Source organism: Schizosaccharomyces osmophilus, chromosome 1 (assembly GCF_027921745.1).
Source record: "Schizosaccharomyces osmophilus chromosome 1, complete sequence".
Taxonomy (NCBI): Eukaryota; Fungi; Ascomycota; class Schizosaccharomycetes; order Schizosaccharomycetales; family Schizosaccharomycetaceae; genus Schizosaccharomyces; species Schizosaccharomyces osmophilus.
Window position 1 is genome coordinate 5,073,025 of NC_079238.1, and position 12,141 is coordinate 5,085,165.

At 40.2% G+C, this 12,141-nt stretch overlaps 7 protein-coding genes across 7 annotated transcripts; 5 read left to right on the forward strand and 2 right to left on the reverse strand.

Annotated features, from left to right (window-relative positions):
- Positions 1-732: 732 nt before the first annotated feature.
- Positions 733-1,690, forward strand: fkh1 (FKBP-type peptidyl-prolyl cis-trans isomerase Fkh1; the record flags this gene model as incomplete). Its single annotated transcript, XM_056181096.1, has 7 exons — positions 733-759; positions 915-952; positions 1,120-1,139; positions 1,264-1,350; positions 1,418-1,496; positions 1,546-1,593; positions 1,651-1,690. 7 exons carry the CDS (start codon positions 733-735, stop codon positions 1,688-1,690), a joined length of 339 nt encoding a protein of 112 aa, XP_056035422.1.
- Positions 1,691-2,218: 528 nt separating this feature from the next.
- Positions 2,219-5,263, reverse strand: thf1 (C1-5,6,7,8-tetrahydrofolate (THF) synthase, trifunctional enzyme Thf1; the record flags this gene model as incomplete). Its single annotated transcript, XM_056181097.1, has 3 exons — positions 2,219-4,852; positions 5,037-5,181; positions 5,229-5,263. 3 exons carry the CDS (start codon positions 5,261-5,263, stop codon positions 2,219-2,221), a joined length of 2,814 nt encoding a protein of 937 aa, XP_056035423.1.
- A 490-nt stretch (positions 5,264-5,753) lies between these two features.
- tef103 (translation elongation factor EF-1 alpha Ef1a-c) lies at positions 5,754-7,136 on the forward strand (the record flags this gene model as incomplete). Its single annotated transcript, XM_056181098.1, has 1 exon — positions 5,754-7,136. One exon carries the CDS (start codon positions 5,754-5,756, stop codon positions 7,134-7,136), a length of 1,383 nt encoding a protein of 460 aa, XP_056035424.1.
- Positions 7,137-7,872: 736 nt separating this feature from the next.
- efm4 (elongation factor EF-1 alpha (eEF1A) methyltransferase Efm4) lies at positions 7,873-8,631 on the forward strand (the record flags this gene model as incomplete). Its single annotated transcript, XM_056181099.1, has 2 exons — positions 7,873-7,913; positions 7,974-8,631. The coding sequence occupies 2 exons, from the start codon at positions 7,873-7,875 to the stop codon at positions 8,629-8,631; spliced, it is 699 nt and encodes a 232-aa protein (XP_056035425.1).
- Positions 8,632-8,846: 215 nt separating this feature from the next.
- Positions 8,847-9,481, forward strand: rpl1601 (60S ribosomal protein L13/L16; the record flags this gene model as incomplete). Its single annotated transcript, XM_056181100.1, has 2 exons — positions 8,847-8,887; positions 8,929-9,481. The coding sequence occupies 2 exons, from the start codon at positions 8,847-8,849 to the stop codon at positions 9,479-9,481; spliced, it is 594 nt and encodes a 197-aa protein (XP_056035416.1).
- Positions 9,482-9,788: 307 nt separating this feature from the next.
- rpc31 (DNA-directed RNA polymerase III complex subunit Rpc31) lies at positions 9,789-10,415 on the reverse strand (the record flags this gene model as incomplete). Its single annotated transcript, XM_056181101.1, has 1 exon — positions 9,789-10,415. One exon carries the CDS (start codon positions 10,413-10,415, stop codon positions 9,789-9,791), a length of 627 nt encoding a protein of 208 aa, XP_056035417.1.
- Positions 10,416-11,116: 701 nt separating this feature from the next.
- Positions 11,117-12,088, forward strand: hut1 (ER uridine diphosphate-glucose transmembrane transporter Hut1; the record flags this gene model as incomplete). The annotated part of the gene is made up of 1 exon (XM_056181102.1): positions 11,117-12,088. The coding sequence occupies one exon, from the start codon at positions 11,117-11,119 to the stop codon at positions 12,086-12,088; it is 972 nt and encodes a 323-aa protein (XP_056035548.1).
- Between the last annotated feature and the right edge of the window lie 53 nt (positions 12,089-12,141).

Genomic DNA, 12,141 nt, shown 5'->3' on the forward strand with positions numbered 1-12,141 from the left:
TTTTACTTTCCAAAATAAACAATTTGAAATCAAGCTAAAACCTAAGTGATGCATCAACTTTTAATCGAATGTGGAAAAGAATTGTCATCTCGCTGAGCTTCAAGAAGAAAAGAAAAAGAAGAGTATTCATATAAATAGAAAGAACTACATTGTCATGTAGTGGTAAGACCAAAGACAACAATTTTTGTCTCTTGTTTATTTTCTAGTGAACTACAAGAAGATATTCACAAACGTTTCTGTTAGGAGAAGAGGAACGTATACAATTTTTGCTGGAAACATTTCACTCATTCATTGCTGGTCCTCTCGAACACAAGAGGATTCTATGCTCAAATCGTGGAAATAGATCTTGGAGAACAGCATCCAAACGATACATAAAGACAAAACTTCCGTGATTCCAATTCACCCAGTTTCCTTTGACTGTAAGAATCTTTTTTGATACATGAAATATGGCAAGCCAGAGTTCTGAGAGACGGTAGAAAGTTTCTTAAAAGACGTAAAAATTTGATTTAAAAATAAGATTGAAAAGAAGCCTTTTTTCCTACGTTTCATTTCGTTTGACAACATTAATTTGTTTATGCTTTTGTTTACGCTTTTGTTTACATTATAGAGATGCACTCTAGTACATTAAACTGTATTCGGCTGCGCAGGGCTTCTGTAATGGACGATATTTAAAACACTTAAGACGAGTTTGACCTTTACCAAATTGGTAGCAAGCAATTAAAGTCTATAAATATGGGTGTTGAAAAGCAAGTCCTTGTCGTAAGTTATATGACTGCATCATTTAGACGCGTTTGGAGTCCAAATAACCGTTTCTGGAGGTGACTTCGTAAAGAACGGGAAAGGACCCATGCGCGATTTTCTGAAGCATTCGTGGTAGTTTAGGCTTGAATTCCTTATTTACCTGTTTAAATTAGCCTGGCGATGGCCAAAACTTTCCTAAACCTGGTGATCGGTACGTATAACCCATTGTTCTGCGCAAAGCAGGTGAACCAATAGAGCTGCAATTGCATTGTACGAATAGCGATTATTTTCGTTTCTCTGTTCCTTCAATTGGTTTTTTGGCGCCTTCTTTTTTTGCTTTCTCTGCTTCAATTTCGATTTTCTAACTCATACATTTAGTATCTCCATGCACTACACTGGTAAGTGGGTTCTCTTAAGAATATAAGAAGCTCGTCAACGTTTTGGGGATTGATCCATGTCGGTTTCTATATATATATTTTAAGATGTTTTCCAAGACTATTTGCTCATGCAATTGTTCCTTAGGTACCCTTACGAACGGTAAAAAGTTTGACTCCTCCGTTGACCGTGGTACCCCTTTTGTTTGTAACATTGGCGTTGGTCAATTAATCCGTATGTATTTCTGGATATTTTCAACTTTCCAGCAATCATGTTGTTTTGTTGCTAACGAAATATATAGGAGGTTGGGATGAAGGTGTTCCCCAAATGAGTTTAGGTGAACAAGCCAAGCTCAACATCTCTTCTGACTATGGATATGGGTTCGTGACGTTCTGTCATTTTTAATCTTGTGTTAACCAACATTTGTAGCCCTCGTGGATTTCCTGGTTTGATTCCCCCCAATAGCACTCTCGTCTTGTAAGTAGTCGTTAATTCCTTTCCCCTGTATTTACTTTGTTTGCTAATGCTTCTTAGCGATGTCCAACTTTTAGCCATCAACAACTTGAAGGCTTAAATGAAGTATATAGATTACTTATGTCAAAAGGTTTTACTTACGATGCCTTAGTATACCATTTACAATGAGATTACTCATTTACTTTAATGTAAAATTTGACTGTATCTAAATTCAGATTTTTTCCATATAAACTACAGACTTTGATACAAAGAAGGAATTTTGGCTTTTGTAACGGTTTACAAAGGCAGCCTGCTCTTCGCGGATACCAGCACTGGAAGCTTCTTAGGTATATAAAAAAAAGAAACACGTATGTATTTATGTAGTCCTGAAATTAACATATCTTTTTGCAAATTTTTACATATGCAAGCCCCTAGATAGTAAAAGAGCATGTCAGAGAAATTCACAAAAAAAATCTTAGAATGAATTAGGCATTATATTAAAGGTATTATTAGTAATTTCAAAAAGATTAATTGGTTGAGCAATTAAAGAGTGAAACGAATCAAAACAGCAATCCGTGAGAATGATGAGAAACTCTTAAGCTCTAAAATAAGCTTTGGATTGAATGGTAATCGTACCATTCTATCCTCTCTATGATAAACCAAGGATATTACCTTCCTCATCTAAGTCGATGTTGTAATAAGCAGGCTTTGTTGGCAAGCCTGGAATAGTGGATATAGCAGCTGCTAAAGGATATATGAAACCAGCACCTGCACTTAGGCGCATATCACGGATCGGGACGGTGAAGTTAGTTGGTGCACCCTTGAGATCAGGATCAGCTGACAAACTATATTGTGTTTTTGCGATACAGATGGGTAAATCATTATATCCTTGCTCAGTAAAACGGTTTAATCTTTCCTGTGCCAAAGGACTCATTTCAATTCCATCAGCTCCATACATTTCCTTAGTAATGATTTCAATTTTCTTTTCAATTGGCAAGTGCAAATCATACAAGAATCGGAAGTCAGCCTTCTCATTCTCACAGGCATGAATCAAGGCACGAGCAACATCCAATGCACCTTTTCCTCCTTCAGCCCAGTGATTAGAAACAACGGCATCGGTAGCTCCAGCACGAATAGCTTCTTCACGAATAGCAGAAATCTCACTCTCAGAGTCGGATGCAAATTTGTTGATCGCAACCACAACAGGAAGACCGTATTTACGAGAGTTGCTAATATGCTTAGCAAGATTGGAACAACCCTTTCGAACAAGTTCGACATCTTCGTTCTTGTATTCATTAGGAATAGGCTTACCAGGACCAACAGGAGGTCCTCCACCATGGAGTTTGAGGGCCTGCACAGTTGCGACAATAACAACGGCATCGGGTTTATGACCAGAAGTACGGCACTTTATATTCATGAATTTCTCCATGCCAATATCAGAGGCAAATCCTGCCTCAGTAACGACATAACCAGCATCTTTATGTTCATCTTCATCTGGCTCTGTACCTGCCAACTTTAGAGCAATTTTATCTGCAATGATAGAGGAAGCACCAATACTAATGTTTGCAAATGGACCTGCATGAACAAGAGCCGGTGTACCCTCAAGGGTTTGCATCAATGTAGGCTTCATGGCATCTTTAAGCAATACAACGAGGGCACCGCCGACACCTAAATCATCTGCAGTAACAGGCTCACCTTGTTTATTGCTGGCAACAACCATTCTACCCAACCGTTCGCGCATGTCCCTCAAATCAGTAGCCAAAGCCAACACTGACATACATTCACTAGCAACCGATAAGTCAAAGCCAGTTTGGCGAGTGAATCCCTTTTCGGTGGGATTTTCTCCAATAGTAATTTTACGAAGGAATCTATCATTGACATCTAAGGTGCGATTCCAAGAAATAGTTGATGGATCAATGTCTAATCTGGCAAATCGTGATTTTTCCTCGTCGGTTAATTCTTCAGGCTTTCGCTTGTGAATGCCGAGTTTTTGAAGGCGGTGAAACATTACAGGTGCAAATTCGGTTTTGTTGCCTTTTACAGTAGTTAGTCGTTTAAACAAAGCAGTATCACTTTGGGTATTTTCGTGAAAAATACGAGTATCAATAGCAGCAGCAAGGAGATTGGTGGCTGCAGTAATGGCATGGATATCACCAGTCAAATGAAGATTAAAATCCTCCATAGGGAAGAACTGAGAATAACCACCCCCAGCAGCACCGCCCTTGATGCCAAACGTTGGGCCTTGAGAAGGTTGGCGAACGCAAGCAACAGCGAGCTTGTTTAGGTTGGAAAGAGCCTGAACGAGTCCAGCAGTAAGGGTGCTTTTACCCTCACCAAAAGGCGTAGGAGTGATACCGGTGACTACAACATAATGACCATCACGACGGTGAGTCAAACGTTTCAACAGATCCAAACTCACTTTGGCCTTATAGGAACCATAGCATTCTAATTCATTCTTGGAAATACCAATCTCATTAGCCAAGTCACTAATGAATTTAGGAGTTTGAGATCTGGCAATATCGATATCACTGGGAACGGGAGATTGTAATTTCAAAGGCAAAAGAGAAGGCATTCGCTTACGAGACAAGTCCTTAAAACGAATGGCAGATTCCACAACATTTTGCATCAACATGGCGACGGTCATAGGACCGACTGATCCGGGGACTGGAGTAATGGCACTCACGACTTCTTTTGCATTTTCGAAATCAATGTCACCGGTCATGCGATAACCGGATTTTTTGGAGGAGTCAGGAATGTAATTAATTCCGACATCAATTGCAACAGCGCCTTTCTTAAACCAGTCGGCTTTTACGAAATGGGCAGAACCGATAGCAGAAACGACAATATCGGCAGTTTTAACAATATCTGAAATAGCCTCTGTTTTCGAATGGCAAATCGTAACGGTAGCATTGGCTTTTTCCAAAAGCAAGCTCATGGGTAAACCAACGATGTTACTACGACCTATCACGACGGCATGCTTTCCGGCGACGGAAATGTTGTAGTGCCTTAGCATCTCCATGACACCTTTAGGAGTGCAGGAAACAAAAAGAGGGTCGCTACCGCGCTTAGCAAGTCTACCGAGATTTCCTTCACAGAAGCCATCAACGTCTTTTTCAACGCTGACAGACTCAGTAATGCGACGCTCATCCAAATGAGCAGGAAGGGGCAATTGAACGATAATTCCATGAACTGAAGGGTCGTCATTGAATTGTTTTAATGCCAATAACAATTCGTATTCGGAAATGTCTGGGGGGAAATTGATGTGTTCACAGTTTATACCAGTCTATGGAACTTGTTAGACACATTCAGGTCTCGTTTCATCAAAATCACAAAAGAGCTTTTGAGTTTTTAGATTTTAAAGATAAAGAAAAGTAGGGAATATGGGGTACACCGCCCAGGACGCGTCAAAACGCACATCCAAAGGCACCTTTCACTAACTCAAAAAATCCCATGGAACGAATACTTACCTCAGCAGCAGCACGCGTTTTCATACGCACATAGACACTGGAATCCTCGCGTGCGCCAACCTGAACGATCTTTAAAACAGGTTGAAAGGTTGGGCATGTTTTTTGTATGGAAGAAACGCGTTCGCGCAAAAATTCCCGGGTTTGGCTACTCAATGGTTAAAAGCAAGAACAACCAATAGAAGCATTTCTTACCGCGCTAATGCGACGCCCTCTAAAATTTGAGCCATGAATGCAAAGTATAGGAAAAAGACAGCAGACCTTTCTACGAGACATGATCATCACCAACAATCACCTCCATCTCAAGTATTATGATCTCCATTTTTATACAACAAAATGTTTTATAAAATTGAAAGAATAATTTAAGTTTTAAAATTTTCTCTCATTTGCGTTCCTTTCACTTTCAGCTCATGTAGATCTGTTTGCCTATGCAGATCTTTGTATCGCCAAAATTTAGCTTAATATTGTGGCAAAGTCGGCTAACATTCAGCTCAAAATTTTTCTCCTGGAAAAGGAAAAAAAAAACTATTTAACGTCATACTTCAGCTGATTCAAATAACGAAACCATTTTCATTGGCTCTTCAAAAATATAAAACCTAAAAGACCCAATTTTTAAGAGCCGAACGTGACTGTTTTTTTGAGCTGTAAAAATATATATATGGATGACCCCCAGCGCTAATAAATTCTACCATCTACTTTGTAGTTTTATAAAACATCAAAATGGGTAAGGAAAAGGGACACATTAACATTGTCGTTATCGGTCACGTCGATTCTGGTAAGTCTACCACTACCGGACACTTGATTTACAAGTGTGGTGGTATTGACAAGCGTACCATCGAAAAGTTCGAGAAGGAAGCCACCGAATTAGGTAAGGGTTCTTTCAAGTACGCCTGGGTTTTGGATAAGCTTAAGGCCGAACGTGAACGTGGTATCACCATCGACATTGCCCTCTGGAAGTTCGAAACTCCCAAGTACTACGTTACTGTTATTGATGCCCCTGGTCACCGTGACTTCATCAAGAACATGATTACTGGTACTTCTCAAGCTGACTGTGCCATTCTCATTATTGGTGGTGGTACTGGTGAATTCGAAGCTGGTATCTCTAAGGACGGCCAAACTCGTGAGCACGCATTGCTTGCCTACACCTTGGGTGTCAAGCAACTCATCGTTGCTGTCAACAAGATGGACTCTGTCCAATACTCTCAAGCTCGTTTTGAGGAAATTATCAAGGAGACCTCCAACTTCGTCAAGAAGGTTGGTTTCAACCCCAAGACCGTTCCTTTCGTCCCCGTCTCTGGTTTCCAAGGTGACAACATGATTGAGCCTACCTCTAACATGACCTGGTACCAAGGCTGGCAAAAGGAGAGCAAGGCTGCTGGTGTTGTTAAGGGTAAGACTCTTTTGGAAGCCATTGACGCCATTGAGCCTCCTATCCGTCCCGTTGAGAAGCCTCTTCGTCTTCCTCTTCAAGATGTTTACAAGATCGGTGGTATCGGTACAGTCCCCGTCGGTCGTGTTGAAACTGGTACTATCAAGCCCGGTATGATCGTCAGCTTTGCCCCCGCTGGTATTACCACTGAAGTTAAGTCCGTCGAAATGCACCACGAGTCTCTCCAAGCTGGTCTTCCTGGTGACAACGTCGGATTCAACGTCAAGAACGTTTCCGTTAAGGACATCCGTCGTGGTAACGTTGCTGGTGACTCCAAGAACGACCCTCCTATGGGCTGTGCTAACTTCACCGCTCAAGTTATCATTCTTAACCACCCCGGTCAAATCTCCGTTGGTTACTCTCCTGTTTTGGATTGCCACACTTCTCACATTGCTTGCCGTTTCAACGAGCTCATTGAGAAGATTGACCGTCGTACCGGTAAGAAGATTGAAGAAGCTCCCAAGTACGTCAAGTCCGGTGATGCTTGTATCGCACAAATGCTTCCCAGCAAGCCTATGTGCGTTGAAGCTTTCACTGACTACGCTCCTCTTGGCCGTTTCGCCGTCCGTGACATGCGTCAAACCGTCGCTGTCGGTGTTATCAAGGCCGTTGAGAAGTCTGCCCCTGGCCAAGCTAAGGTTACCAAGGCTGCCCAAAAGGCTGGTAAGAAGTAAATACCATTGTAATGATGTGAAAAATTTACTCTGCTAAACTTGGCATCTGAAAGCATGATATTTAAAAAGGTGTTGGGCTGATGGTGTTTTTTGAAATAGCGCACTTAAACCTACGATTTAGAATATAATATCACTTGAATATCTATGATTCAGGTTAATTGTACTGGTAATTGGATTTGGTTTTAATCAACTTACGAGTAGTTAAAGGTTGTAGAATACAGAAAACTAGGAGTGTAGCATTGAATAGTGTTGTTGGACTACAGAACAAGAGCCTTTAAATTAGTCATTCGGTGGAATGAAAAAAAAGATAGCAAGTTTGATTTGGTAGCGTTAGAAGGTTCTATTTTTCAACAATGGAAATTTGGTACTGTAACAGGAAAGAAAAGAAAGACGTTGATGAAGGATCAATAAAGAAATAGTTCATTGGTATATAAATAATAAGATTTTAAAAAAGTAAACAAAAACTAGAAAGGATTTGATACTTGTGAAGAAAATGGTACTTTTCCGAAAGGAGATACTGTTCCCAGAGTAACCACGACACAAGTCCAAGGGCCCTTTAAATATCAGCTTAATCATAGAATATTTTGGCAGTTCGAAAGTAACGAGAAAAAAAAAGCAGATTCGCTGAGAATAAGGACGATAATAACTTTGAGGATAGCGTTTAAAAAGCTGCAGACAGTACAGTATTGGAACTTTGCAATAGGATTAGGCCGAATAGACAAAACTTTTTGTAAATATGAGTGGATTACCGGAATCAAAATTAGGAACGAAGGCACAGTAAGTCTAAAAAGCTTTTGAATTGAATAAATGACAATTTGCTAACTGAGTTGGTGCTAGCTGGGACTCTATGTATGAGTTGGAAGTATCGAATTTCAAAGAATTTAAAGACGAAGGGGAAATATGGTTTGGTGAAGAGTCTGAAGAACGAATTGTTCAGTGGATGGAAGATTATGTTTCAAACGATCAAAGAACGTCAGCAAACCATGCTTACCGGGTTTTGGACCTGGGGACAGGAAATGGTCATTTAATTCTTCGTATTGCTGAAGAGGCTGACACTTTACTTCCTCAGCCTTACGAATTGCTTGGTGTTGACTATAGCGAGAAAGCGGTAGAGCTTGCGAAACAGTTGGCAGAAGCGCACGATTTTCAAAAACAAGTTAAATTTGAGCAGTACGATATTATAAAGGACTTACGGCTCTGTGACAGAACATGGGATCTTATTTTGGACAAAGGAACTTTTGATGCCATTTCTCTCAGCTCAGATAAGTTGGATGGAGTCCCTCTCAACCAGGTATATGTGGATCGTATCCATGAGATGCTGTCCCCTACAGGGGTATTTTTAATTACTAGCTGCAACTGGACCCTAGAAGAATTATCTGAACGTTTCCTCAATAAGGGATTTCGTATCCATTCTACTGTTCCGGTCCCTGTCTTTGAGTTCCAAGGAAGCAAAGGTAGCTCGACAACAGTTGTCGCTTTCGAGCTTGCCAATTAAAGGCCAAATCGAAGCCTTTGATGGATCCATTAACGACTGCTTATAAAATAAAAATAAATGTTTAAGTTCCTTATGTTTTTTCTTTTCTCTGTGTTTACTAATATACTGCGGTAGCGCTCGTTATAAGATTATATGTATAGGGTAGGGTTTGTCCAACCGTCACAAACTGACACCAAAATTCTTGGAAAAGGTAAGCATCAACAGAGACCGCCAATATGTCTGAATTTCAAAAAGTAGTCGTTATAGACGCCAAGGGGTAAGAAACCATTTTAAAATAGCATTGACTAACACTATTAGACATCTTCTTGGTCGTTTGGCCTCCGTCGTTGCTAAGCAGCTTTTGGGCGGACAAAAGGTTGTGGTTGTTCGCTGTGAGGAATTGAACATTTCCGGCAGCTTCTTCCGTAACAAACTCAAGTACCTCGCCTACTTGCGCAAGTCTTGCCGTTACAACCCTACTCGTGGTGCTTTCCACTTCCGTGCTCCTTCTCGCATCTTCCAAAAGGCTGTTCGTGGTATGCTTCCCCACAAGAGCCCCCGTGGTCAAGCTGCTTTGGAACACTTGCAAGCTGTTGAAGGTGTTCCCCCTCCTTTCGACAAGCAAAAGCGTGTTGTTGTCCCTGCTGCCCTCCGTGTCTTGCGTCTTAAGCCTGGCCGCAAGTACTGCACTGTTGGTCGTCTCTCCTCTGAAGTTGGCTGGAAGTACGCTGACGTTGTTTCCAAGTTGGAAGAACGCAGAAAGGTCAAGAGCGCTGCTTTCTACCAAGCCAAGCACTCCAAGCAAAAGAAGGTTGGTGCTGCCAAGTCTGCTTCTAAGATTAATTCAAAACTTTCCGAATACGGCTATTAAACTGGTCTTTTTTGAAGTTTAGATATGAAAAGTCCTTTCCTACTAATTATTCCCTTTTGTCTACTATTAGTGTCCGTCAAATCGTAGTGCTGTAGTAGCATAAGTAAAGTGTACATTATAGAAGAATGCAAAGTAAATTCTATAATTATTTGCATATTCTAACCAAATTTCCCAATAGATTTTGCTTTTACCAAGTTAAAAGAACACAATCCAAATATAAATGCGAGATATCTAAAAGTTTCCCATAAAAAAACCAAATGAAAGACGAATACGAATGAGCATTGACAAGAGAAATTGAAGAAATTACTCAGTCAAGGACACCGCCATCCTCTCCTTCATAGTCCTCAAAATCATCTCCTTCACCATTATCAAAGTAGTTTTCACCATAATCATTGTCGTCGTCATCGCCGAAGTCTTCGTCTTCGTCTTCTACCTCTTCAGGCACTTCTTCATTGGTAGGATTGGCAGTTTCTGGAGCGTCGTCCTTCAAATCTTCAGTGTTGATTGTAAAATCGATGAACGTCTTCATATCCAATTTCCGCCTAGCTCTCTTCTTGATTCCACCTTCAGCTCCTAGTGTCTTGCGAAGCTCTTCAGGAAAAAACTTTGGATCCAAATCCAAGTCGCTCAGTCGCAGATTTTCGTTCTTTCGTTTTGGTTTATTGCGATCACTATATCGCACAAGCCCATCGTCGTTAATTGGGACTGCATTTGCTTTTTCTTTTCGTACATAGAATGCACTTTCTTGGATAAATGAGTTTCGAATTTCGTTAAAAAACCGAATCTCCAACAACTCATGTGGACGAATTGATCGTTGGATAGGGAGGTCACGATCAGGATACAGCTTGGTAGGACCAGTGCGAGCATTAAATTCGAGCACTTCCTGCCAAGTCATACCTCCTAAATTTACATTTCCACGGCCACCGCGACGCATGATGAAAATATTTTGCTTTTGTTAAGATCCTTTTCTGTTGCCGTATAAATGGGAATTTCCTTAGTCAATGAATTATAAATCTTTTCTCTTAACTGTATTCGTTGAGCAAGAAACAAACTCTTTATACCAGAATTGTCTACCCTCGTCTCTTGTAGAAAACGTCCAGGAAAGACTTCCAACTCTTCCTTTTTATTTTGCACGCGCAATCCACCTATGGTGCTAAAATTCAGTAGATGGTTAACATAGAAAAGGTAAAGGTCAACCAGAAAAAGCTAAGGATTTAAATGGCACTTCGACTCTTGTTTTGACTTTGAGTGCTCCTTATAGAATTTTTTTTTTCTTTCCCTCCTTCGTATTTATATTTATCCGGATTTATTGCTGCAAATATATTGCAGCCTTCAGTAGCGGTGTTTTGCACTTGAAGACAATGGTGGTAGTATGAAAAGCTCAACCTCAGAAGCATTCCTCTTACAGTGTCAAAAACTTGTAAATAACAAGCATATTTTGTGCGAATCCTTGATATTTTATCTAAAATTGCCTTCTTTTAGTGTATTTTTACTTATTCTGGAAATTCTGGCTTTGTTACAATAGACACACATGGTCCTATAAACAGTTTGTTGAAAGACTAAAAAAAACTACTTCATTGTTTGTTATATTTTAGATTCTTCTACCGATTCACCTCGTTGCTGAATAATAGCACTATGTCTGGCTCTTTTTCACAGTTGCTTTTATGCATGGTTGGCATTTATGGATCCTTCCTTTCATGGGCCGTCATGCAAGAGAAGATTATCACTCGAACCTATGATGGAGAGAGATTTCGTTGTCCTGTATTGCTTACGCTAGCCCAGGCTATGACAACGGTTTTATGTGGATTTGTCTGGAATTGGTTACATGGAGTACGAACAAAAGGCTTGGCCGAACCCAAATTCCTTGGCTACTTTGCTGGCATTGCTCTTTCCTCAAGCTTAAGCTCTTACTTTGGATACGCCAGTATGTTTCATTTGTCATACCCAACGGTGATTCTTGGGAAATCATGTAAGCTCTTGCCCGTCATAGCCCTTCATGTTTTTCTTTACAAACGCAGGTTCCCTCCTCACAAATACCTAATTGTCTCAATGATTACCTCTGGAGTCACTGTATTCAGTTACTTTCAGAGCGCTGGCTCGAAAAGTAAGCATGCTGAGAATGACAGTTTATTGGGCTTGGTTCTCTTGTTTTTTAATTTACTTATGGACGGGATTACAAACACCACCCAAGACAGAGTCTTTGGTAAATACAAGCTTTCAAGCACTAGTATGATGATTGCTGTCAATTTGGGCATTGCCTGCATGAATGCACTATACTTTTTATCGCCTTTTTCGAATCAACGGGAAGCTTTGGCATTTTTACAAGCTCATCCTTCCATAATTCGTGACATTGTAATGTTTGCGATTACTGGATCTGTCGGTCAGTTATTTATATTCTATACTTTAGAAAAATTTGGTAGCATTACATTAGTGACGATTACTTTGACACGAAAAATTTTTACAATGCTTCTTAGTATTGTTTATTTCCATCATCCTGTTTCTTTGCTTCAATGGGTTGGCATCGCACTCGTATTTCTAGGAATCTCAACGGAAGCTTCCTTGAAGATTACCACTAAAACCAATTCAAAAGAACAGAAAGCAAAATAGACATTCTAGTTTCTATATTTATTTATATCATCCTTAATTATAAATAATACTTG